The following is a 27,269-nucleotide window of genomic DNA, read 5'->3' on the forward strand; positions in this document are numbered from 1 at the left end:
TCCTAGATCTCATGGAGGTGGCAAGCCTGTGTCTGTGTGTCGCTTCAGGTTGCAGGTGGGGGACTTGTACGTGCTTATCTCACCCTTCCTCCTCGCTAAAGGCGGTTCTCGTCTCCCTCGTTTTACGCTCGTTTCACCTATGCAGGTGAGGCCGAGGGGGGGGGGGAGGAGAGGGACTGTCCGAAGGTCACCCACTGAACTGCATAACTGAGCAGGGAGAAGCCCAGTGCTGCTATAGCACCATAGGAGCCAAATCTTAGGGGTCCCTTCGGCACCCCTTTCCCCCAATAAAATATTTTAGGGGCCCCTCCAAAGTTAAGGGGAATTCCCACTCAGATGAGGTGTGTGGGTGTGTGCCATGTCATGTGATCGATTATGCGGGGCGGGGCTTACCTTCCTCTCCTCCCCCCTCCCCCGCCTCAATATTTTATTCAACTCCACACCCCTGTATAGCACACTGTCTGATGGAACTGGTACTCCGCACCAAACAAAATATCGCTGCCCATAGAAAACTAGCATGTCAGGATTCTGACCTTGCCTCCCATCCGCTCCCAGCACCACACGTTTTCTATTGTTGGAGGGAAACAACCCTCGCTTCGCAGCCCAGACACACATTTCCCAGCTCAGGAAGAAATAAGTATTTACAGTAATAGGTAAGTTAATGCAGGGGCGAAACTAGTGAAACTTTATTTCACTCGGGTCAAAGAGCCAGTTTGGCAGAAAAAGAAAAACCCACATGCAGTTGTGTACACAGAGAGAGAGAGTGGGAATCTCAATGGCACCCCTGGGCAAACAAAAAACCTGGCTAGCCCCTGCTTAGCTACCACACTGGTTAATGTATTTCCCCTCCAGGCTTGTAATAGACACACACAAAACTACCTCATATCATACATAAAAGAAGGTAATAAACCACAATCCAGAATTAAACCCAAGTTTGCTTAGGGCTGCTTGAAATGACAGCAAGGTGGGCCCCAGTTTCTGAGGCAGCTCTATAAAGCCTGCCTGCCCTGGGGCTATCAGTAGGTTATCAGTTGGTTCTAGCCTTTGGCCCCCACAATAAAATATTTGAGTGTGCCGGGCCCCCACACAGTTGATGGGCATTCCCATTCAAATGGGGGGGTGAGACTGTGTGTATGATGGCTATGTCCTGTCTCCACAGTTGGAGGCAGCAGTGTTTCTGAATACCAAGTTGCTGGAAACCAGAAGAGGGGAAAGAGTGCTCTTGTGCTCAAATCTTACTTTGTGAGTTTCCTTCAGGCATCTGGTTTGCCACTGTGAGAACAGGATGCTGGACTACATGGGTCACTGGCTCTCTTGATGTTCTAATGCAGTCATCTGCGAATTATCAGAGCGAAGAGGTATGTCAGTATCAGGAAATTCACCCTCCCATAAAGGTAAAGGTAAAGGGACCCCTGACCGTTAAGTCCAGTCCCGAACGACTCTGGGGTTGCGGTGCTCATCTCGCTTTACAGGCCGAGGGAGCCGGCGTTTCTCTGCAGACAGCTTCCAGGTCATGTGGCCAGCATGACTAAGCTGCTTCTGGCGAACCAGAGCAGCGCATGGAAACACAGTTTACCTTCCCGCCAGAGTGGTACCTATTTATCTACTTGCACTTGATGTGCTTTCGAACTGCTAGGTTGGCAGGAGCAGGGACCGAGCAACGGGAGCTCACCTCGTCGCGGGGATTCAAACCGCTTACCTTCTGATCGGCAGGCCCTAGGCTCTGTGGTTTAGACCACAGCGCCACCCGCGTCCCCATCCCCCCAATAATCAGGTATTTTGGAGTAAAGGAAAATATGACCTCTTCTTTGTGGGTATAAAGTATGTTGCCTGTCCTTGACTAATACTCAGATGTAAGCTGGTCCTCCTACAGGACTTGTTGGGGTATATTTTATTGTGACTCTTTTGAAAGCTCAAGGATGTTGGCTACTACACTTCAGAGTCACTTACATTAAATAACATTCTAAACAAAGACCAACAAAACACAATGGTTTTTTAAAAAACAACCTCTATTCCATTCTAACAGACTAAAATAAATTGTAGACCTCTTCTTTCCAGCTCCTTTCTTTCCCAGAAAGGAACATCTGGAAAACTGGCAACTTTACAAGGGGAGGAAGTTGTGCCTTTATGTTTTCCTTACTAGTAAATATTTAGGTTCCCTTGCACAGTCCTCAAGGATAGAGAGTTGAGTGGATAAATTGCAGAAATATTTACATGCACTGAAAATTTGAGTTTCTTGGGGCAAATGAAGTAACTGGAAATGACTCATCTGTGACTGTGTCTCTGCTGTCTAGATTTAAATGTCACCCTCTGAACCTTTGGAACCCTTAATAAAAGGCCTGAAGAGGCTGCTGCTGAAGTCAGTTTTATTCAGATCTGCCGTACTGAATCATAGACTCATAGTAGAGTTGGAAGGGACACCCAGAGTCGTCTCAGGTGGATCGGAGGCAAATACACGCACCAGAGCAAGTGAGGGATGGGCCATTGCTGCTGAGCATGCCCAAAGGAGTGGACTCTGGAGCAGCTGTTCAGTGCTCTGCTGTGGATGCACCTTGAGGTGTTGCTTGGCTAGGGGAAGAGCTGTAGAAGGGCGACCGTAGAAGACAGCGGTTTAATGTCGCTCATGGAAGGAGTGGGTGGTCAACAGGAAATGCTGCTCTGTGATCAGACGTCAACTACAGGCTGGATGAGGGCAAAAATGGCAGGCACTCTTAGGAATTGAGGGACGCGGGTGGCGCTGTGGGTTAAACCACAGAGCCTAGGACTTGCCGATCAGAAGGTTGGTGGTTTGAATCCCCATGATGGGGTGAGCTCCTGTTGCTCAGTCCCTGCTCCTGCCAACCTAGCAGTTCGAAAGCACATCAATGTGCAAGTAGATAAATAGGTACCACTCCAGCGGGAAGGTAAACGGCGTTTCCGTGCGCTGCTCTGGTTCGCCAGAAGCGGCTTAGTCATGCTGGCCACAGAAGCTGTACGCCGGCTCCCTCGGCCAATAAAGCGAGATGAGCGTCGCAACGCCAGAGTCTGTCACGACTGGACCTAATTGTCAGGGATCCCTTTACCTTTACCTTTACTCTTAGGAATAAGAGCCTCCAGTCCACTTGTAATCGGCATTCTTCTGGTCACCTTGCAAAGCCATTCCCCAAACCTGCAGGTCACTTATGGTCGGCACCCAAATGACGATGCCAGTGTTGGGAAAGGGCAGCATGCCTCTGAGCATGTGCTGAGTGCCCACTCTTCGTGCCCTGTGCCCCCTGCTTGCAGCTGAGCAGTGCCAACAACTTTTTCTCTAGAAAAAAAAGCATTGGAAAAGACTATGTAACTGAGCCATTGAAGCACTTGGGGGAGTGTCAACTTTTATTGCTGCAAAGCTACTCCTAACTTTCAATGATATGTGCAGTGTTTTGGATTCAGAAAAGGTGTGTGTTTTGGTTAAAAAAACACACCAAGGGATATGGTAAATTATGTTGACAGAGTAAGAGCAGTCTCAGTTCTACAGTATCAGCTTAGACTTTACATGGCCACAGGCCAAATATTTTGGAAAGTGTCTCTTGTTGAGCAGGAGAGCCTATGCTTTTCAGACAGAGTTAAGAGGATTTCAGGAAAGTCAGGTGAAACAAAATTTCCCATATTGGTTAGCAAGGACATAAATTGCATGCCAAGCCTTACTTTTTAAAAAATAAAACAAAACTTTATTATGAGCATCAGCTTTTGCTTATCTGCTGGAGCTGTGTAGGATTCAAGTTTTCTTGAAGATGAAAATTGAGATTTCCACATCCCCAAACACGAATCTAGAAATAACACAAAGAAGGCCTGTTTAGGTTATGTGCAGCCATTCTCATGTCTCATTGTGTACATTGTGTGCTGCATACTGATCTCAGGGGTCTCTCACAGGCGTAAAATGCTAATAGTAGAGTTTTCTGCTGTGAAGCACTCAGGAGCCCAGGGTAAGAGGGAACTCCAAAACCTTGTTCTGCAATGCTGCTTGGAAAACAGCCAGAGAAAGAGTGCGCACCCATCAAATGTGAACGCAGAACGAAGTGAACAAATGTGGGTTTTTTTCTGAGCACCAGAAGACTACACCCTTGAAAACAAGGCTGTGAACTTGAGGGTTGCTTTGTAGCACTGCGAGTGCCTTGGGAGTGAGTGTCTTTAGATGCAGCCATGGAGACACTGGGATGCAGCCAAGGCTGTCATCCGAGGCGAATTGCTGGCAACTGCTGCCAGCAAGGGACAATTAACAATCAAAAGATCTTAAACTGTAACTTGAAAGAGCCTGTCATGTGGTTGTAATGACTTGTTAAGTTAATCCAGCTACTCCAGGGACCGGCTGGACACCCAGTCCCCAAGAGTTCGAAAGACACCTGTGCCTCTTCAGAACAATGCTTTGCAGAGGATTATTCTGCAGAGGCACAGACAGGCCTTTCAAGAGAGCCACTGACTCGGAGGGGGGCGGCGGATTGGGTATCTGCAAATAATCATACTGCAGTTCATGAGAATGAGATCATGCATGAGTGTAGCTGTAAAACAATTAACTCGGGGTTGTTTTTTTAAGCTGCATTGGGTTGAGGGAAGCTAGAAAGAAGCAAGCGATATTGTCTGGTGCAATGATCCTTTCCCAGTGATTTTTGACATGTTGGGTTGAACTTGTGAGCATTTCAATAGTGTCTCAGTTATGACACTGTACCCTGATTTTATTTTATTTTTCAAAATGGAGGTTGATTCTAAGACATGGTGGCGATCAACTCTCAAGGCAAATTGTTTTGCTTTCTGCTCTGCTTATGATGGCTTGCTCCTGAATACATAGCATTCACACAGAGGATCCTGGAATGTCGGTGGCTCATGAAAGTGCAAACAGTGCTGCCTTTGAGTTGGGTCCAACAGACACGTTTCAGATGCTAGCCCCTCCCCGTGAAATTTCCTATGCCGTTGCACACTAACTGGGATTTCCCCTCTGTAAACATGCTGCTTGGCTGAAAGGGATCAATGCTTCTGGAGGTGTGCAGAATTGACCTTCCTTGGCTATGAAGCAACTCCACAGCAAGTGCCATGTAAAGAGGCTTTGGGGACAGCGTATTTAGGGAAAGGAATAGTAGGAGAGGCATTCTGTTTCATTTCAGACTGAGGACGTGAGCAGGTATGCAAATAAACACAGCAAGCGCCAGCCATAGAAACACCATGGGTTAAAAATTTAAAAGAGGCAGAAAGAAGAGAAAGAAAAAGTAGGAAGGAACCAGTAACATAACCGGCTTCCCTCCCTGCTCCAAATGATCATCTGCAGCAATCCTTTTCTCTTACAGAAAAACACATTTAGGTGTATCATTTGCTTTCTGTTTGTAGCCACGTGACCGGAAAAAGAAAAACGAATTCCACCTTAGCAGTAATGAGATAGAAGTTTATTTTATCAGCTACAGCAAAGCCCTCCCTGGCCTTTAAAGAGGGATATCTTTTGTGGCCTCTCTAGTCTGGGTGCTGTTTCAAAGTAATAGAGGCCCCACTGCTTACCATAGCAGCCGGGTAAAGCGGTTCGGTGAATATGGTGAGGAAACGGTAGATGAGGTTCATGGTGTTGGTGATGCCATAGAAAGTCAGGGAGCCAGCAGCATAGTTTAGTAAGACTCCAATTGTCTTATAGTAGCTGCCATGCACCACAGTCTGAATATTGTTGTGCCAGACAGAGTACTTCAGTGAGTCCCACTCCAAGCACCATGAATTGCTATTCCTGCCAAGCAGGTACAACATGCAAGCTTTCTCAGTTCTATGCTTGTAACTGTAGGTGACTCCCAAACACAGCCATGCGTTTGAAATCTCAGCCTCCCAGTAATGGCAGCCCTCACATAGGCTGCGGGTGCACAAGAGCTGTGGCCAGTGGTTGAATCCTTGGCTGGGTTTTGAGTAGTTCTCCAACAAGATTCCCATGTTCAGCACCGAGTGGGTCTCCTTAAACAGGAAGAGTTCTTCATTGGCAGTGCTGGCATCAAAATTCAGCAGACAGTAATCTGTTTCGTGTGAGGCAAAACAAGGGGTGAAATGTCAAAAGAAGCCACTCCAGGAAGGTAGACAAGGGTGGGCAGACCAAGACTGAACAGCTTCCAAAATCATAGAGTCACTGAGGCTAGAGGTGATCAGAATATAAACTTACTCCGGCCTCTTGCTCAAGGCAAGGACCTCCATGAATTATCCCACATGTAGTCCCACCCATCAACCACCCTATGAAACAATCTGGAATTTTTTGTTTATCACATACGTTATGAGTCTTTCTCCAAGGCGCTCAGCGTAGTAGCAGTAGAGCTTTGCTCCAAATGGTAATAAACTCATTGAGAAACTTCCATGGCAGTGAGGGAATTTGAAACCAGGTTTTCCCCTAGTTCATGTCTAATGCTCTGTTCACTACACCCCACCAGCTCTTTACAGTATTTATATGCATAACAAACAGAAAACAGTAGCAAGCAAAGTGATCCATGTCACAGGTACCTGTATCTGACTACTAATGGAAGATGTTAGTAAAGCTACCCAGGTGGAAATAAGAAAACAAGCCAGTCCACCAAAGTATGCAAAAGTGAAGCCTCACAGTTCCTGTATGGAAATTCCCTCCCACCCCCAAATTTCAGTATTAATTAAATCCTGAGGATGAAGCAGCCTTGGCTTCAGGACATACTTGTCTTGCCAACACCCCATGTCCAGCCACAACAATTTTTGAAGAAAGGAGAAAGCAAACAATATGGTAGGAAGCAATTGTTTGACCCTGATGGATCATCTTAATGTCCAATTTATTCTGCAGCTATTTATTTATATATATATAAATGTTTAAAGCATTTCTGAACCACTTAATATTTTGAAACTCTAAAGCCATTTACAAAAATACATAATAAAAACAATAAAACAGTACTGTATCATAAAAACAGAGATAAAACATAAAAATCAGTAGAACGGTATTTTAAAAAGACGCAATAACAGGGTCCCGTCTAACAGGTCAGGAATAGCCTGAGCAAAAAGATAATGCCCCTAAATGACACCTGACACAACCAATGGATGGTCCTTCACATTTGGCAGAGAGGAGGACATTCTTGAGCATGTAGGGACAATGGTGGAAAATGCCTGTTTCCAGGTAACCGTTCTGTGGTAATCTATAGGGCGTGGTTTTGAAAGTAAAATTCCCTCAGATTATCTAACTGTTCTTATAGGTCTTTCAGATAACCTGATCCCAAGTTGTTCAGGGCTTTATATGTTAGTAACAATACCTTGAACATGGTCTGAGAACTGCTTGGCAGCCAGCCCTCCCACAGCTATTTTGTGTGGAAGAACAAACAGCGTTGGCTGGCAGCCTTCAGGAATTCTTTCGTCTGAAATTTGCTTGGGGGACAGTTTAAAGTTGCTACTTCTTGCATCCCTAGCCTTTTCAAAAAGACTAAATCATTCTTATGGGGTTGGTAGAACTGTCAGATTTCACCTGGGATAGTGCTCCTCTTTACGAGAGGGAGAAATTTGGCTGTGCAGCTTCTCCCCTCATAGTACTGCTATGCTGGAATCAGGATAGTGTGCTTCACCTTCAGTCAGAGCAGGCCTTAGCATTAGCCAGAGTGGGACATCCCCTTCAGGCAGTGAGGGCTTGGATGGGTGTGAGAGCGGTGGCAGCAACACCCCGGCTGTTTCTCCTGAACCCATGTCATGTGTAATGCAGCCTAACCCTATGCCCCCTAAGCTGCTCTGCTTTGCTCAGGTGCAGTGAAGGGTGCTGTAAGATTAACCTGCCCATCAGTGTATGGAATGTGGGGAGGAGAAACATCTTGTCCTTTACCTCAGGCAACAAAATGTCCTGGGCCTTGGAAGCTGTTGGGTTGGTGGGTTCAGCACCAGTGGCCAGCCAAGTTGAGCCCTGGCTGAGGGTCCCAGGGGCTTGGAAGGGCCCACACTGGCTCAACCCAGGCACATTGCCATTTGCACCACTATATATTACTGTTTTAAGTTACCCAGACTGTAATATTCTGCCCATAGATATATGAAATGTATCATAGATCTGTAGTCTGCATACGTCTAGGGGTAGGAACTTCGGGCTGGGACATTGCAGTTTGAGTAGCTTAAGATGGCGGTGACCGTCATGGATGGGAGACAAGCTCAGTTCCTGTTCAAAAATGCCACCACTCAGCCACCACTAAAACATGTCCTGAGGCCCCCCGGCAGAGGGTGACAAGTGGTGCTGTCACCAATGTGGCAGCAGCAGCAGAGAAAGCATACGGCAGGCACCGTTGCCACAACCAGATCTGGGTCCTGCCCTGGTTGTGGTAGGTGTTGGGTGGGTGGGCCCATTGTCAGGGCTGAATCAAAGCCCCACAAAGTTTGACACCAAGCAAAGATGGAGGGCACAAGGAGAAGGGGATGGCAGAGGATGAGATGGTTGGGTAGTGTTCTCGAAGCTACCAGCATGAGTTTGACCAAACTGCGGGAGGCAGTGGAAGACAGAAGTGCCTGGCGTGCTCTCGTCCATGGGGTCACGAAGAGTTGGACACGACTAAACGACTAAACAACAACAACATGGGTGCACTGTTAGCATACCGACCAGAAGATGCTAGAGGCCCCCCTATAGCTAGACTCCCATATACTGCCTGCAACATTACTAGGGTTCAATGAAGATTACAAGAGTCTGAGGTTTGCTATTCATACTCAGTGGCCAGAAGCCACACGTACCTCCAGCCTCAACAAAGGACACTGTGCCTTTCACCTGCTTGCGGCAGTCACCTGATGCTGTCGCTTTCTTGCTAGCTCTCAGTTAAAGGATGATAACTGCGGTTCTGCTCCCCTTGCTAACTAGGGCAACCAAAACACACAAAACTTTATGACGGGTGATTATTTTTACTGGCCGGTGTCCAGCTAGCAAGCACAGACTGGTATTTGGTTTAATGCAAGTCTTAACAGATTGGTGCTGACATTGACCTTTCCTCTTCAGCTAGGACTGGACTTTTTCAGAGACGGTGCCAGAGGATTCTGGGTCCAGCACTTTCTGCATGGCTCCTCAAAGCAGTGTTCTAATATTTTATGTAAGAAGTGGGAATTTGTATGGAGGATTTCTGCCTCCCATCTGCCATATGGGAATAGTAATAATAATAATAATAATAATAATAATAATAATAATAATAATAATAATATATGAAATGCTTAGAGAACTTAGCATCACTGGAGGGTTGGACTACTAGATGACCCTCAGGATTCCTTGCAACTCTACAATTCTAAGATTTTAGGAAAAGTGCTGAATTCTAAGAATCTCTCATCTTGTTTCCGGAATTGGTCAGTCCTAGTGCAGATGACCAGAGACAGAAACAGGATGGGAGGTCAGTTAGGGCAGGTAGGGGTCTCCTCTGAGACTTTCTAACCTTACAGAAAACATACTGGGAACCAAACTAACTCCTCAAACTCTCCTCCAGACTTTTCCTGGAATCCAAGTGACCACAGCATACAACACATGGTCAGTATTTGGTAAAGGATGTCTAGGCAGTGATACCTGTGTCTCTCTGTGTGTGAGTGAAGGTGGAGGGCAAAAAAGGAAGAGTTATCTCCATGCATCCATTCCTCTCTCTCTCCGCCCGCCCCCCATTCTGTGTTTGTACCTGTATATGGGAGGCAGGCATGAGACAAGCGGATGAGTCCTGACATTAATGGGCTTTTGCTACAGGTCTGCTGTAAGTATGGTTAGCATGGACTATTACCCAATGGGAGAGTGCTTGAGGGAGAGTTTGTGTTGTGTTAGTTGAGTTGAGGAAATGCAGCCCTAGCATTAAGTAGCAAGAAAGAAGGGGTTAATGGAGAAAGCTGGTCACTTCAGGAATTGGTATTTAACCTTGCCGTATTCTGCTAAATTATTCCTTCTAGAATGCTGAACATCAATAAATGTCAGGGTTATAAATTGGTATTCAATAGACTGAGGCATCGGATAAGATGTGGATTAACTCCTTGGACAAAAGAGGAAGATTATGATGAAGCAAACGGTGAGTAAGCATCTGGGCACACCCGTAAGCAACTACTTACTCCAAGTTTTCTTCCTCTGGAAGGACAAGAAATCCAAGATTTCTGCAACTTCCCAGAATAGAGATGAAGTGATAGGAAAAGTCAAACCTGTTATGCTTTGGCTGTTAAAGGCATGAAACAGAAAATCTTGCAGCAACCCTGTGAAATAGTGTTCTTTGGATATCTTCTACAATTGCTTTGAAAAAAATTCAGTTCTTGAAGTGAAATGCCTGAATATTTTTTTTTTAAGTTCCCCAACTTGAAGTGTTTTGCAAATCCAAGAGCCAGGATTGTGCCAGTGACGAATCTCCACAAAGGAGGTCCTTCTGTTCAGATGCGTGACTCCAGCCACCATGTGGTGTTTTATTTGTTCATCGACTTTTATCTCTGTCTTGTTGTATGGTATGGTTTTGAGCTTGCATACCGCTTTGCGAAATGATATGTGGTTTATAAATAAATGAACTGAATAAATAAGAAGACTTTGGCCTCTATCTTACATTGCTAATGTGGCTGTTATATTTACCTTACAAATATGCAAAATCCAATTTAAGCTACTGCTGCTAGTACCAGGTCAGTCACAAGGAACAAGTTAGGCCAGTTGACTGAACTCATGATGAACACCTCCATCGTTCTCTTAGAATGGCAATGGTGCCCACCTGAGAGGTGCTGGAACTGAGTTCTGGCAAGCTTTGACTGATAAAAAAAAGCCCTGGCAGTGGCTATCCCAGATGTACATGTTGGCTTTTCCGCAGTATAGTAGCGCAGAGAGCTTGCTGGGGAGAGCTTGCATTAAAAAGAAGGGACTCAAAAATAACTTAAACAAGGTTTTACTAAGAAAAACAAAAACTCCATAAACACTAAATACATCTACAAACAAACCAGACCCAACCACCAACCCATCCACCAGGGTAAAAGGCAGAGCTAGGTGCTGCTCCTTATATACTGTGGCCAATTCCCAACACAGCTTAATCAAAGCAACTCAGCAGCACCTGCTATGCTTCACAGCTGCAAGGCTGGATCTCGTTAGTTTACTCTGGCCCTTGCTCCGGCCCCTTAAAGGTATACACATTGGGTGAAACAATGATGAACCTTTAGATTTAAAGAGACAGTTCAACATTTCCCCTGCGGTTCATCATTGTGGAACAAAAACAAAGCATACTTTGTACATGTTTTTCATGTGTAACCTTTGGAAGTGCTTTTGTAAAAATGTCTGCAATTTGATTGTCACCTGGAACATATTTAAATACAACCATTTCATCAGCAATTAGTTTCTTTACAAACTGCAAACGTAATCTTAAGACTCTAGTGCGCTGCGTATTGGTTTCTGAACATAGGATAGCGAGTCCACTCTGGGAATCAAGGTAAACTTTCACTGGTAGTGTTACTTGCATCTGTAGGTCAGCAAATACTTGCATATACCATTCTATATCACGAGTGGCCTGAACGCATGCACATAATTCACTCTCTGTTGTGGAGAGACAAATAATGGTTTGTGTCTGGGACTTCCATTCAAAAGGACAACCGTTATAACAAAACACCATACCAGACACACCCCTGCAATTATTTTGTTCCACTGCATGAGATGCATCACAGAAAATTTCGAAACCTTTGTCAATACTTGATGTAAACTGCAACCTATAATGTTTCATATTTTACACTTGGTGAATAACACAAATCATAATCTTCACCTGGAATTTGTTGAAAACCTCTAGTGACTAATCTTGCCTTGTACCTTACAACTTCATTTTTGTCATTCATTTTAGCTCTATAAACCCATTTTGAATCTATAAGTCTCATATCTGGGGTTTGAGGTACAAGAGACCAAGTGTTATGCTCTTTTAAAGAAGCTATCTCAGAGTCCATAGCTTTATACCAATTTACAGCTTGGTGCTTAGGTAAATTCTTAACATCATTGTAGCTTTTTGGCTCAAAAACCGCCTTATTGGCATACACAGTATTAAAATGTTCATCTGCAAATCGTTGTGGCTTCTGCCTCTTTCTATCTGAACGTCTCAGTCCGGAAGGAGAGTCAGACTCCTCAGACTTAATAGGACTAGGTGAACTACTAGTTTCAGGTTGTAAACCATCATTGTCAGACTGAAGAGATGCCTGTAGGCTAAGCTCACGGTCAGAAAACTCAAGAGAATCTAACCTCCCCTCGGGTGCCTGTAACTTTAAATCATCAAACAAATTATCAGATTCAACAGGCTTTTTGTCTTCTCCCATTAATTCAGAAGCACCATTTCCTGCTGCTGCTGCTCCTGCTTCCTCTTCCTCCTCAGTATCATTTATACCATCAGTATCTTGGAAAACAGCAACTCCATTCCAATTTACAGTTTGTATCATGCTTCTGGTAATATGAAATTTGCCAGTTGCTGGTATGTAAATTCTGTATGCCCCCTGCTGGTAGCCCATTAATTTTCCCTGAACACTACGCTCACCCAATTTCTGCTTAGCGGGATAATGCATAATTACATCTGAACCCCAAATGCGTAGGTATTTCAGATTAGGGCGTTTTTTAAACAGCTTCTCATAGGGGGTGACATCTAAACCAGAATGATAACTTCGATTTTTAACAAAGCAAAACGCATTAAGCGCTTCAGCCCAAAAGTCTTTGGGCAGATTAGCATCATGCAGATAAGTTTTAACCCCTGCCTGCAGGTCACGCTGCACAACTTCAACAAGCCCATTTTGCCAGGGACTTCGGGGGCAAGATAACTCATGAGTAGTCCCCTGCGCTTCCAGGAATTTCTCAAAATCCTCAGAAACAAATTCCCCACCCCGGTCAGAAAACAGGTTCTTAATTGGTTTGTTAAAGTGCGTTTTTACCCAGTTGCAAAAAATTTTGTACTTCTCAAATGCTTGGGACTTCTCAGCTATTGCATAAGTCCAACAATATCTACTATACTGGTCTATCAGGGTAAGCCAGTACTTAGAACCTCCTAATGATGGTGGGAGTGGCCCAACTAAATCACAATGTACACGCTCAAATGGCTCAGTTACTTTCCTATCTGAGCACCTACCCTTGCGTGCAACCTTAATCTTATTTTTGCAACAGGATAGACATTGCATAAAGAATTTACATGGTTTTAAGTTGAGGCCATCAACAATATTCTTTGTCTTAATTACATCAGCAAAATTCAGGTGTCCCAGAATTCTGTGCGCCTCATGGACACACCCAGAATGTGGCCTTACATTCCTCAACCCCTGGCTTGACTGTGCTGCTCTGCAATTTATAGGCGATTGGGAATAGGTGCGAAAATACAGTCTATATAAACCATCAGATTCCCGGGCATACAATAGACGTTTGTTCCCCTTAAAAAACTCACACATTGAATTTAAGAAACGCACAGTTATGCCTTGACGAGCAAAACACCTTACTGATAATAAATTGTCCACTGATGGGCAGTAAATGCAGTTCGCTATCGTAATGTTTAAAGAGTCAAGTTTAACAGTACCCCTGCCAAGCGACTGCAAGACTTGTGAATTGGCTAAATGTACATTACCAATTTCCTCTTCAAAAGAAATAAACAAGCTTCGATCGTTGCAAAAATGCTGAGATGCTCCTGAGTCCACAACAAAAGACTTCCACTTGGCACCTTTAATTCTTTTACGATCTGTTGTCCAAGCATGAAAAGCTTGCGGCTCGTTTCTGTCTTTACGGTATGATGTCGGCTGCTGGGCTGACGACCGTGACTGACGAACAGAAACAGACTTGGGAGTACCTTGCTTTCTTTTGGATCTGCAGTCCTTTGCAAAATGTCCTTGCTTATTGCAGAACCAACAACGCTTTGCAGCTTTAAATGCAGTCGTATCACCACAAGCTTGCATGTGGCGTCCCTCATTACTTCTGGCAATAGGAGTGCTTATGGCACAAGCCTCCCTTCTGTCCAGCTCGCCCATTAATCTTGCCATTACCCCTTCCACAGTTAATTGTGTTGGTGGAACGGCAGATATCCGGCTAGCTATACCATCAAAGTCCTCATTAAGGGAACAAAGGATGATAAAAACATACTGAATATCAGGTATCTCCATGTCCCTTCGAATTAATTCGCCGCGTATTGCCTCCAGACGTCTCAAGTGTGCTGCCAAATCACCACCAGGCTGCAACTTCGTCTGGTACAACTGCTTGAAAAACGTCAATGCAGACGCTGACTCTTTTCTAACATGCACTGCTGCAAGACTGTCCCACATTTCTTTGGCAGTTTTCTTATTCCTTATATAAACTACTTGCTGGTCGCTGACTGCCAAATTAATTATCGCCCTGGCTTTCGCATCTCCTTTCGACCAGGCATCAGTTACAGGGTCAGGAGGGTCTTTAGTTACATAGGTCCATACATCTCTAGAGGTCAAAAGCGCTTCCACCCGAAAAGACCATAAACTATAGTTCTCATCTGTTAGCTGTGGGAAGACTAGAGCCTTCTCCGCTTCAGGAACCCGGTCAACCATTCTGGAACTCTTCCAGACCCACAAAACTACGCTAACAGGAGAAGGAGTTTTCAAACCTTTCTCAGAGTCCAAAAATATGCAGTCATCCACTCAGCAGCTGGGCCCATAACCAAAGATGTTGGCTTTTCCGCAGTATAGTAGCGCAGAGAGCTTGCTGGGGAGAGCTTGCATTAAAAAGAAGGGACTCAAAAATAACTTAAACAAGGTTTTACTAAGAAAAACAAAAACTCCATAAACACTAAATACATCTACAAACAAACCAGACCCAACCACCAACCCATCCACCAGGGTAAAAGGCAGAGCTAGGTGCTGCTCCTTATATACTGTGGCCAATTCCCAACACAGCTTAATCAAAGCAACTCAGCAGCACCTGCTATGCTTCACAGCTGCAAGGCTGGATCTCGTTAGTTTACTCTGGCCCTTGCTCCGGCCCCTTAAAGGTATACACATTGGGTGAAACAATGATGAACCTTTAGATTTAAAGAGACAGTTCAACAGTACACCCCTGAGTTTAATCACGGCTTGTTTTCTCAAATGTGATGGAAGCTGGCTTGAGGGAAAACAACTCAAGTAACAGTATTTCTCAAGAAACCTCAGGATACAGATGGGTTGTGGCAAACGTCACAAGGACTCTGCTTCACATACCAGTGATAGGAGTACACTGGCACCAGATAAAATGGTACCGTGTGCACAGACTAAATTTTAAAGCACTCCAGAGGAAAACAATGAGAAGACAAATGGAATTGCAACACCTACACTTTCTGAGACTTTTCCGATCCGTGGGAGCTGGTATCACTTCATAAGGCACCATTGTGATCCCTGAAAGGCAAAAGGTCCTGGAGTTATTTGTGTGTGTGTGTGTGTGTGTGTGTGTGTGCATAGCCTGTGCAGGGTGCCACGTAAACAGAAATTTGAGATCTTGCCCTCAGGGCTGTGGACTACACAGATTTTTGAGCTTATTTCTAACCCTCATGTAAGAGACTTATTTGATCTGCATTATCTTGCAAAATTCCCTGTTTTCGTCCTTCCAGAAACACAACCTTTTTAATCTACTTTAGCAAAGCAACAACAGTTCTTTGGCACACCAGACACTAACAAAAATATTGTTCCAACCAGCGGTTGCTGATCCTTATTAATCCAGCGGCATTTACGGGAATCATCCTAGACACAAGTATAATTGGCTGGGAAATTAAAGACCTGAATAACTTGATCCATACCAAAGGGATAGAGTCTTATAGGAGCTTCCTACATTCGAAGTTAGTGTAGTGTTTTGTTGCAAAACTCGCAGGGCATCAAGGAGAAGCGGCTTGCTGGGTGGGGCAGAGCCTCTGTGCTAACTTCCTGGCAGGCGGATCATTGTTCACACTATGCCCGCCCCACTCTCAGTCACCTTCTAAGTTGGCAGCAGTGACCCACCTGCTGTGAAGCTAGCTGAATGGCTGCACCTCACCCAATGAGCTGCTTCTGGCCGCAGATTATACCCCCAAAAGGCAGAACTAATAATTCCCCCACGTCTGCCATGTGGAAGACCAGGAGATCACCATGGGCTTGTGAGAACTGGAGGTACTGTACCACAGCAAAAGAAAATGAGTCCTCTTTGGGGTCTCTCTCCTCATTCTTCTACAGCCACCACATCTTGTCCATTAAAAGGTGTCCAGAACACTGGGTTCTGCTCACCCAGTGTAGAACTTCAACACTCTCAAATAGCCCAAAGCCTGGTTGTTCCCCTCCCCCCCAAATACCCCATGATGTGACAGAAGAAGAGCCTTGCTAAGCTATCTATTCTAGCATTCTGTTTCTACAGTGACTAACCAGATGCTAATGGAAAGCCCGCAAGCATGACATGAGCGAAACAGCTCTCTCTTGCTGCTGGTAACTTGCCCTCAGTGACTAATAGCCACTCAAAGCCTTATCTTCCACGAATTCGTCTAATTCTAATTTTGGCCACAGCACATGCAGAAGACACTATTTAATTTGTGTTTGGTTCTATCCGGGTAAATATGCTTCTTAGCTTTGTTAGATTTAACAGAAAAAATGTAATTTATTTATTTTTAAAGGTCTTTAATGATCTATTTTTAAGGGCACGTTAAGCTATATAGTTTATTTTATAGCTTAACGCGCCCTTAAAACGCGCCTTATTTTACACAACTATATACATCTGGATCTACACGGAGAGGAAGAGATTTCAGTCCATTTCATTACAACCCCTAGTTTAGAGTTTGCTTTTTGCATAACTTCGGCACATTGGATCCACATTTTCAGAAAGCTATCCATCGTGACTCCAACCCCTCTGCTGGTCACACCACAATGCAAACTCATTTGATTTGTAGGTATGTTAAAGGAGCAGTGCATTTGATTTCAAGTGTTTTATATGTGGCTGCATCATTCTGAATGGTTTCTGAGTCTTAATGTGAAACAAAGGGACTGAGAGGCTATGCAGACACCAGATTGTTAATGTGTACATTAATGTGTACACAGATCCAGCTTTTTCCAAGGATTGTGAGTGAAATGACCCAAATTTGTATTTTGTGTGTGAGCATATGATTGTTAATTTTCATTCAATTGTATTGTCTTTCTTTATTATTGCATGCCATTGAAGCATATGTTCTTGCTTAAATGAAACAAAAATATTGTAAAATTAAAAAAATCTACAGCACCATGTGTTGAAGAGTTATTTGAGCCCATGAATGCATCTTTCTAGCTGTAGCTGTATCTATGTGGAGCCAACTCACCTTTTTGAAGGGCTTTGTTGATGAAGCAGAGTCCGAACATGGACACTTGGGATTTCAAGTCACTCAGGGTCTGTTTCAGTGCTACGAAACTGGTGGGCTCCTCGCACTTCAGTCCAATCAAAGCTTCTGTGCAACCCGACATTACTCTTATTTTTGGGAAGTCCTGTGGGAACAAATAGATTTTAACAAGAGATTGAAGCTCACTGAAACGTTTTTGGAAGAGAGAATTTTGATGCCCTCATCACAGAAATGGAACCATCTTGGTGTGCCTGCAAGCTTTCTGACTACGTGTATAGAATCCAGGGCCGGCCCACCCATGAGGCAAGATGAAGAGACTGCCTCAGGTGGCAGGATCTACAGGGGTAGCAGATCCCAGTGTAGATCTTCATTCACCCCTCTTGTTCCTGGTGTAGATCTTCACTCACCCTTTCTTCTCTGGCAGGGTGTGTGTGCCATTTTATGGTTTACCTCAGGCGCCAATATTTTTCAGGCTGGCCATGCAATCATAGAGTTGGAAGGGACCTCAGAATTCATCCACTCCAGTCCTTTGCTCAATGCTGGATATGTACAGTGCAAAATACAAATCTGTTTAAGTGCTTCCAGTGAAGAAGAATCTACAACTTTCCCCCCTCTTCCCAGAAGGGGCACCAACACAGCAAGGCATGACAGGAGACAAATGCTTTGAATGCATCAGGTTTTAGAATCAGTGGCGTAGCGTGGGTTGTCAGCACCCGGGGCAAGGCAAGTAATTTGCGCCCCCTAACCTGGGGCAAGGCAAGTAATTTGCGCCCCCCCGGCTGCACTGTCCCTCCCCCAGATAGTCCCTCGCGCTCTCTCCGCACCGCACCACACGCCTGGCACCCTCCCCTCCACAGTGAGCGACGACCCGGCAGCTCGGATCGGATTCGCACAGCCAGCACTGCAGTGAGAGAGAGTGAGCCAGGTAGGGGCAGAGAGCTTCGAGTGCGAGCGCCCCCCCCCCAGATGTTGCGCCCGGTGCGGCCGACCCCCCCTGCACCCCCACGCTACGCCACTGTTTTGAATTTCGTGGTGAAAATACCAGAGATATTTGAGAAAATGTTCTTTTAAAAACAACAACCCATTAACGACCTTCCCCCTTTTTAATTATCCAAGGGAACATGGATAATTGGTTATAACTATCAGGACATGATAGCCTGAAGGCACATGGTACAGTAACTGTGTTCAAACGAAGCAGCTGCAAGTCTGAGCAGTGCATGCATGGGAGACCGAACTGATTCTGCCTTAAAAGCTTCACAACAGAAGAAAGGAAAGTTAGAAATGTTATAAGAGCTAGTGTGGCTTCATGGTTAGAGTGTTGGACCAAGACCTAAGAGACTCGGTCTCAAAGCCCCACTCAGTCATGAAGCTCCCTGAGTGAGTTTGGGCCAAGTCACTGTCCCTCAAGACCTAACCTACCTCACAGGGTTGTTGAGAGGATAAAATGGGAAGGGAGGTGTAGTGCCAAGATCTTTACCTTCAGTTCCAAGGATCGCACAAACACTCGCACATGACGAGGATATAATAATGCTACTGGAAAATCACTGAATGCTTTATTGCTCTTTTGCTATGGGCCAAATACGGCCTTATAGGCTAAATGCCACCTCTATGCAAACAGGCCCATTCCTCCCGCTACATTCCATTTGTGTCTTTGCAGTGTGGCTTAAATGGTACAGAGGTCATTTGCTCACATAACATGGTGTTCAGTTTAAGACTCTGGTTTTATTATTTGCATTTCTCTAGCGGCTTAGAGAAACACTTGATCAAACGAAAAATAAAGTCGCACGCTTTGGGCATGTTTTTAGCAAAAAGAGGAGTTTTTGTTGCTGTTCCTCACTGGAGATTTTAGAATCAAGGCAGGTGATCCTGTGAAAACATTTATGAGCGGCAGTGTATAAGAAGTTGGGAGTCTCTTGCCTCAGATGGGCAGCTGCTGCCCAGTCCACTGGGGCTACATGACCTGCTGCTGGCATCAGGGGAGAATTTTGTAAACACATAACAAGTACAATCTAATAATAAGCAGGTGATGGAAACTGGCACCAGTTCTAGCCTTGTGAAAATAAATGTCCTTTGCTTACTCTCTTGCGCTTGGTACTGGCACACTTCCCAGCAGAGTAAAGAGGAATACGTGGTAGAGGAATTTCACCCAGCACAGTACAATCCTTAACTGAGTCACCCTCTTGCTTTCATGCTAATAATGGGTGGGGCAGTAGTAACAACGGTAGGAAGCACCGACCATTCAAAGGACAAAAGAGGTCAGAAAGGGTTAAGAGATGCCTGAGAATAATCAGATTGCTCAGTATGTTGTCTGGGGCTGATGGGAGTTGTAGTCTGAAATATCTGGTGGACACATGGTTGGGGAACATTGCCTACTCTATTCTGCCTTGGTCAGACCACACCTGGGATACTGTGTCAAATTCTGGGCACCACAATTTAAAAAGGATATTGACAAAGCTAGAATACATGCAGAGGAGAGCGGCCAAGATGATCAAGGGTCTGGAAACCAAACCTTATGAGGAACAGTTGAGGGAGCTGGGTATGTTTAGCCTGGAAATGAGAAGACGGAGAGGAGATATGAAAGCTATCCTCAAATATCTAAAGGGCTGTCACATGGAAGACAGAGCAAGCTTTTTTTATCCTGCTCCAGAAGGTAGGACTCAAACCAATGGATTCAAGTCCACTAAACATCAGGAAGAACTTTCTGACAGTAAGAGCTGTTAAACTCCCTTGGGAGGTGATAGACTCTCCTTCATTGAAGGTTGAATGGCCATCTGTCATTGATGCTTTAGATGAGATTCCTGCATTACAGGGGGTTGGACTAGACGGCCCTCAGGGTCCCAACTCTACAGTTCTATGATTCCCTGGTCTTGACTGTGCTCCAATTACAGTGCGGACTCTACCTGCAGAAACTGATGGTCACTTGGGTCTTCCATGAGACCTGTCAGCCAGTAATTCTGCTTCTGGAGATCAATCAGCTGCTCTTGACAGTGCTGAATGGAATTCCCCATTCCAACTAAGGCCGATCTTTCTTCTTCATCTATAAAGTCCATCACCTTGTTCTGCAGTCGCTTGAGCTCTTTCATCGCCTCGGCAAAGGCCCTATTCACTTCGTCTCGGGCCGTCTTCACTACTTTCTGAAAGGGAAAGGCAATGCCAAGCACATCACATTTTCACCTACCATTGTTTAAAGTATGGAAGTTGCTACCACACGATGTAGCATTGACTTGGGCAGCTTTAAAAGTGGATTTGAGAAATCCATGGAAGATAAGGCTACTGATGGCTGCTAGTCATGATTGCTATGTATTGCCGTGATGCCTGTGAACCCTAGTGTTATGTACTGAGTTGAAAAGGATCCAAAAGGCAGCAGTCTGGTCCTAGAACAATAGGACTCAGAATGCAGCAGTCTGATTGATCCACAGGAGCCACCCAATCCAGCTCCAGGTGAAAGTGAATCCGCAACCTGATTGGCTTACAGGTGAATCCTGGAATTAGCCAATCACGTGGGGTCCATTGTGTAAATAATGTATATAAAGCAGACATTCTGGGGGAACTTCCATTCCTCCTCACCACTATGAGCTGAATAAAGAGCATGAAATGCACTCTCGACTCGGAGTATATTTCACCTAGTGACTGGGGATTGCATGTGGGAGAGTCCTATTGTGCTCATGTCCTGCTTCTGGATTCCCCTTAGCGTCTGTTTGGCCACTGTTGAATGTTGGATTAGGTGGGCCTTGGACCTGATTCACTAGGGCTCTCCTTATCTTCTTATGTGTTCATTTAATACTCCTTTGTGAAATTCTCAGGGTAGGTGCAGACACGCATTTTTAAAGTGGCAAAGCTGCTATGGAACCATACATAAATAAGGAGCAATTGGTTCTGCTGGTTTCTAGCAAAAGTACTGCGCACACACTGCTAACTGACTTCATGCTCCCAACTTTGTCTTCCTCCTGAGCACACCCTTTCAAGTTAAGAGAGAGTCCTGCTTTCGATAAAAGAAAACAAGGCACCAAAGAAGCAGGCTAACTTGCTTGTTGTGCTTTCTTTTCTTTTCATTTTTTCCTTTGAAAGAGGATTGTTCACCTGAAATGTGGTGGTGAAGAGGGAAAGGAAACAAAGGGAATCAGCTTTCAGTCTGGAGGGCCTACGTGTGTAATTTGAGGAGAGGTAGTCAGAAGAAAGCAGAGCTCACCAACCACAGGAAACCCTATTCCTGTTTGCGCTGGGATGTCTGTATGTATTGTATTGTGGTCCCTTTCAGTGCTGTTTAGCTGCTTTATTTATCAGATAGTCCTTCACAATAAAAGCTGGACACATTTTCTAAAAAAGAAAAGAAGCAGCAACATGTCGCTTGTAGGACCGACAGCTTCAACCGCACAGCAGTTCCTTGAAGCAACCATGTTGTTAGGTCTTCAAACGATGCAGTTTGTGATCTAAAGCAGGTGTCCCCCAAAATACATTGTTTTGTACATCTGCAAGCCCTGAATCTGCTGATAGCTCATTCCTATGCATGTATGTTACCACTTTGGCTACATAAGAATTCATACTCAGATGATGAGTTTGCTATTAGTATATAGGGGAAGACTCTCAGTCAGCCAGAAGAACAGAATGGGAGCCAAACAGGACCTGGGATGTTCCATGGAATAGCAGAGAAAGTTAGCATTTGCTAGGGGTCTTTCAGGATGGCTAGGCAAAACCTTGACCTCCAGCTCTAAAGAAGTGTCAACCACTTGACTTCAGTATAGTGGTACCTCGGGTTAAGAACTTAATTCGTTCTGGAGGTCTGTTCTTAACCTGAAACTGTTCTTCACCTGAGGTACCACTTTAGCTAATGGGGCCTCCCGCTGCCGCCGCGCGATTTCTGTTCTCATCCTGAAGCAAAGTTCTTAACCCGAGGTACTATTTCTGGGTTAGTGGAGTCTGTAACCTGAAGTGTCTGTAACCTGAAGTGTCTGTAGCCCGAGGTACCACTGTACATGCAAATACATGCCCACGTGAAGAATGGTACAATACTGAGTGGCAGTAGGTGCCCCTGGATCTGTGGGATGTGCCATGGATTCGGTCCCTTCCCTCAGAAGCTCTTCTCACCACAAGGTAGTTCACTCTGCCCCTGTGTTGCTGACTGTCCGCTGCCAACATCAAGACTTGGTTTTCCACGTTGGCTTGTACTCTCCTGACTTCGACCTGGGAAAGAAAGAATTAGAACATGGAAGCAGCAGCCTGGGGATGACGCAGTGGCGTAGCGTGGGGGGTGCAGGGGGGCCCGGCCGCACCGGGCACAACATCGGAGGGGGGGGCGTGCTTGCACTCGCAGCTCTCTGCCCCTACCTGGCTCACTCACTCTCTCTCACTGCAGTGCTGGCTGTGCGAATCCGATCCGAGCCGCCGGGTCGCCGCCCACTGTGGAGGGGAGGGTGCCAGGCGTGCGGTGCAGTGCGGAGAGAGAGCGAGGGACTATCTGGGGGAGGGACAGTGCAGCGGGGGGGGGGCAAATTATTTGCCTTGCCCCGGGTGTTGACAACCCACGCTACGCCACTGGGATGACGACTTCACATACACCTCTTTTAAAAGTGGAGCATAAATAATCAATGCTCAATTAAAAAAAAAATCAGATGTGTGGGATGTGTTTTCCAGTTTTATAGAAGAGATCCTGTTTGGACTCACATTACAAAGGACTGGACTAGATGAACAGCCGCTGGAATTAATCAGGAAGACTATTTTTTATTCACAAACTGCTTTTTGATGCAAAATGTCTTCAATGCAGCTTACAATAAAAGAAAAGAATTTAAAATTATGATATTAATACCTCATACAAAACCTAACAATATTCATTCATAAAATTTATTACGCTAGCCAAAGGCCATGGCATCATTCACAGGGGGAACAAAAGGAAAAACAGCAATAACCATAAAAACAGTTTTTTAAAAAAACATTTAACACTACCGGCGCAATAAACCACGGTCAAGTCTCCTAGAGATTATTTGTTGCATGAGCTGGAATAGCAGGGAAATCTCAGGTAAAATATGCCAGCTTAAATGTCTGAATCCCCTTTGCAGTTGACACCTAACAATATGGAACAGCAGAACAATACACCATTAAAGCAGTGCTGAGAAGCCTTGACAATTCCATGCTAGTTGTCTGGTAAAATAAAAAAAGGCAACCATCGAACAAAACACCTGAAGTATGGGAAATAATGAAGCCTCCAAGGCAAGCGAATTTCCATCGCAAACTGTACCTCCAATGATTTTGGGACAACAGGGCAGGTTTAAGACTTAGGACTGCCTGAGGCAAAGGATAAGATGATGTCCTCCTTCTCCAGACAAGCTGACTGGAGGGCAGTCAAATTTTACTTCAATAGTATGGATGGGATAGCATGACCCCCCACACCTGAGGGCAGCAGGGGTCCAGGACAAACTACATGGCACACAGAACTGTGCCCTCTGACAGAAGGGAATGGCTAGGAGACTCAGGAGAAGGATCCACAGCCTCTAGTATCTGCTAGTCACCTCACTCTGCCCAAGAATGGGGGTTAATCATGTGGGGCATAGTAGAAAAGCCTCACCTGATTATCTTAATAGGCAGGGAGGTTCTTATCTCAGTTTTCTTTTTATGAAACTGGGTGTAACCGAATAGGGTGCTGTCCTCAGCTGAACCCTTTTGTTCAGCTTCTAACCAACTTTGTCCAAATTGCACAATCTCAAGGGCAAGCAAACTCAAAATAAAACAAGGCATAACAATCTTGGTGTCAGTATGAACTGGTTCACTGCTTTTGTTGCAATGGCAAGTTGATGGGCTCACTCGTCTTCTGCTGATAGCTTGCTTGAAAAAAAATCACTCCTAATGTGACTGTTTCTCCTTTTAGAAGATATAAAGGATGTGAAAGAAAAGTACATACAGGTACAAGCCATATATCACAAATACAAACAACATTTTAACCTCATAGCTAATATGTCTAATGTATAGTTCACCAGGTCTACATAGCTTCATATATATATATATATAACACTTGGGCTCATCATTTTATTATTTATTTATATTTAAAAGTTATATCCCACCCTATGTCATAGGGCACATTATAGCAAGCAACATATAACATGTCAGGAACATTAAAGCACATCATCTCTTTCGTTTTCCAAGTTATGAATAGGCAAAAAACAATAAAAACAGGATAAACCATCATTGTTATAGAAAAAAAAGTATGTATTCTGAAAATTATTATATCTCCTCTAGTGCACAACAGTGTCAAACAGATATACAGTGATACTTCAGGTTAAGAACTTAATTCATTCTGGAGGTCCGTTCTTAACCTGAAACGGTTCTTAACCTGAGGTACCACTTTAGCTAATGGGGCCTCCCGCTGCTGCCGCACCGCGATTTTTGTTCTTATCCTAAAGCAAAGTTCTGAACCCGAGGTACTATTTCTGGGTTAGCGGAGTCTGTAACCTGAAGCGTCTGTAACCCAAGGTACCACTGTTAATCTCTCATTTTCCAACCCCCCCAAAAAACCCCACACACAAACAAAAAACCCAACAGAGAGACTAAATTGATACTATCTGCATTTTTATCAGTCTCATTTTTTAGCTAATACTATCAGTTTCTGCATCTCTATATTTGTCCTATTTATCCTGGAGTTCTAAAAACTGAGAATTTACCCAAGTTTAAGCAAGCTTCTATACCTTTTCACATGTCATATTCCAATTTTTGCCCTTGGGGGGAGGGAAACAAAACAAAAGGCTTTGGGAGGAAAGCAAGTTCTCCCTCCGAATTGTTAAGAGATTTTTTCCCCCCGGGCCGTCCCATCTCTAGTGCCTGCCAATGGAAAGAACAGTGATGAAGAACAGAAATAAGAGAAATCGGGTAAAATGGGAGAGGGCCTGTGCTACTGAAATCCCAATCTGACCCAGTGGGAAGTGATGTTGCCTCCCCTCCCCCAGTTGCCAACCAAGAGGGGTGAAGGAAGCCACACGCACCATCTCTGAAAGATGTTGATAGGAATCGTTTAGAAGAGGGGACTATAGTATTGACCTAGCACCAGTTGTCCTCTTCTGAAAGTTGCATTCCAGGAAAACTAACTGCTGACTTTAAAGGATGGCATGATATTACTCACTTCTTTCTTGCTCCTGTCGTCCTTCAGAGAGATGGCGTCATGATTCTTGTGCTCTTCCCGAACACAGATATGGCAGATGAATTTCCCTTCGATTCTGCAGAACAGCTCCAGCAGTCTGTGATGCTTCAAGCACATATTAGCCTTCAGGTCATTGAGAGGTTTTATCAGCTGGTGGTTCCTGAAGGCGTTGTCTTCATAGTGGGAACGGATGTGGTTTTCGCACAAGGAAGCCATGCATTGCAGGCAGGACCTGACAGCCTTCATCTTCCTGGGGGAGCAGAAGTCACACAAAACCTCCCTCTGACCTGCCAACTTCCTTGAGCCTTGGGCTTCTTCCCTTGCGAACCTGGTGGCAATTTCTCCCAGGGTTGTGTTTTTGCGCAGTTGAGGCCTCGAACTGAAAGGCTCACGACACTGAGGGCAGTAGGGGCAATCCCCAACCAGGGCTTGGTGGTCCCAGTAATCCTGCAAACAGTCCATGCAGAAGTTGTGTCCGCAGGCTGTGGTGACGGGGTCTCTGAACACCTCGAGGCATATCGGACACACAATGTTGTCCTCGAGGAAAAGCAAGCTAGCTTTCTTCATAATGACACTTTCTTTTTTGGCTGAGACTCAGCTAGTGCTTGCAGTTGCACAAAACCCTAGGAAAAGTTGGTCTGCCACCTGTTTTTTTAATATAAAAAACCCACAGTAGTTGAAACAAATGGTTTTTAATTGACTGGTTAAACATGCATATTTGCATAGAGCTAAGATTTTAGAACAAAAAAGTGTGTCTTTGAAGATATTGCAGAGTGCACTAAAAGTAAACAAAATGTTTAAATGTCTTGCCTAATTGACTGTGGGCAAAGTTTTCGTTGCTCAAACTTTTCTTTACTTAGTTACTACAACCAATTACCGGTAATTGGCGGTTGTAATCCCTGTTAAAAGACAATGGCTTCCTCATGTGGAGATGCAATAGGTAGTTTTCTTTGCAGATGGTTAAACCTGTTACCACTCTTCAATGGGTGAGACTGCATCATTCAGTCATACTCAGGAGAGAGCTAGTCTAAGAAGGAGGCAAGACTGGCACAGTGAATCCTGCAGGAACAGTAGACACAACTATTGGATTTTGTGTTGTAGCACAAAAAAACCCCAGAAGTGTTGAATGGTCACTGCAAAATGTGAAGGTTCTTTATTGTTTCACAAGTTCTGTATGTCTTTAAGGGCCAGGGCCAGGGCAAATAACAAGACCCAGTCTTACAGCTGTGAAACATAGCAGGTGCTGCTAGGTTGTGTTAATTAAGCTGTGTAAGCATTTGGGCATAGTATATAAGGAGCAGCACCTAGCTCCCTTATTACCCTGGGGGGATGGGTTGGTGGTTGGGTCATGTTTGTTGTTGCTATCTTTAGTGGGGTTTTTGTTTTGTTATTAACACCTTGTTAAAGTTATTTTTGAGTTCCTTGTTATGCATGGTCTCCCCAGCAAGCTATCTGCAGCAGTACTAAACTGCAAATCTGGGATAATCTGGGTTAAAACTATGTGGAAAGAGCACACTCCATACAGGAGTCTTGGCTAGATTATTTCTGTTCCTTCCGTCCCTACCTTTGTGACCCTATAATTCTACAAACAGATGGATTTTTATCAGTGAAACTTATTTCCCACACTCACCTGTTCAGCTGTAATACAAAGTCAGTTGTGGCACTCTGTAACATTAAGTACCATCTGGCAAAAATTAGCAACCCGTAGGTGCTAATAGCAACTGTTCTACCGACTAACAGATCCCTCAGCTAGCTCCAGTGGCTAAAGGTTTTACGTTGTTCTTTTCTTGGTCCAAAACAGCAACTCATATTGAGTTCCTGTCAGTTTACAGTCTTTCATGGGGTCTGAATTTGCTATGTGACATCACAGTTCAAACTACAAGGGAGGGGGGAGCTAAGCACTCTGGTTATGATGTCATTGCACAAGCAGGTCCAAGTCAAACATTAAA

At 44.7% G+C, this 27,269-nt stretch overlaps 1 protein-coding gene and 1 long non-coding RNA gene across 3 annotated transcripts; one reads left to right on the forward strand and one right to left on the reverse strand.

The window, feature by feature from the left end:
• The first annotated feature begins 1 nt into the window (after position 1).
• LOC310672647 lies at positions 2–10,728 on the forward strand. Its single transcript, XR_014508706.1, has 3 exons — positions 2–145; positions 1,160–1,301; positions 9,865–10,728. It is a non-coding gene; the product is annotated as an uncharacterized lncRNA (long non-coding RNA).
• LOC310672600 (E3 ubiquitin/ISG15 ligase TRIM25-like) lies at positions 5,375–27,181 on the reverse strand. 2 transcript variants are annotated; one of them, XM_083430046.1, is made up of 7 exons: positions 26,951–27,181; positions 25,303–25,965; positions 22,284–22,379; positions 20,099–20,332; positions 17,181–17,343; positions 15,205–15,267; positions 5,375–5,999 (listed from the first exon to the last, which is right to left on the reverse strand). In XM_083430046.1, the coding sequence occupies exons 2-7, from the start codon at positions 25,885–25,887 to the stop codon at positions 5,461–5,463; spliced, it is 1,680 nt and encodes a 559-aa protein (XP_083286172.1). In that variant the 5' UTR covers positions 25,888–25,965; positions 26,951–27,181; the 3' UTR covers positions 5,375–5,460. The 2 variants fall into 2 exon arrangements, with proteins under 2 accessions (XP_083286172.1, XP_083286173.1); XM_083430047.1 differs by having other exon boundaries at positions 25,303–25,958; positions 26,945–27,169.
• Between the last annotated feature and the right edge of the window lie 88 nt (positions 27,182–27,269).

Source organism: Podarcis tiliguerta (genome assembly GCF_965153285.1).
Source record: "Podarcis tiliguerta genome assembly, chromosome: 2".
NCBI lineage: Eukaryota > Metazoa > Chordata > Lepidosauria > Squamata > Lacertidae > Podarcis > Podarcis tiliguerta.

Coding starts and splice junctions, on each gene's coding strand:
- LOC310672600 (XM_083430046.1), bottom strand. CDS start 25,887: ATGAAGAAAGCTAGCTTGCTTTTCCTCGAGGACAACATTGTGTGTCCG. Junction 22,380..25,302: donor ACGACAGGAGCAAGAAAGAA/GTGAGTAATATC, acceptor TTTCTTTCCCAG/GTCGAAGTCAGGAGAGTACA. Junction 15,268..17,180: donor CAACAAAGCCCTTCAAAAAG/GTGAGTTGGCTC, acceptor TTTGCCTTTCAG/GGATCACAATGGTGCCTTAT.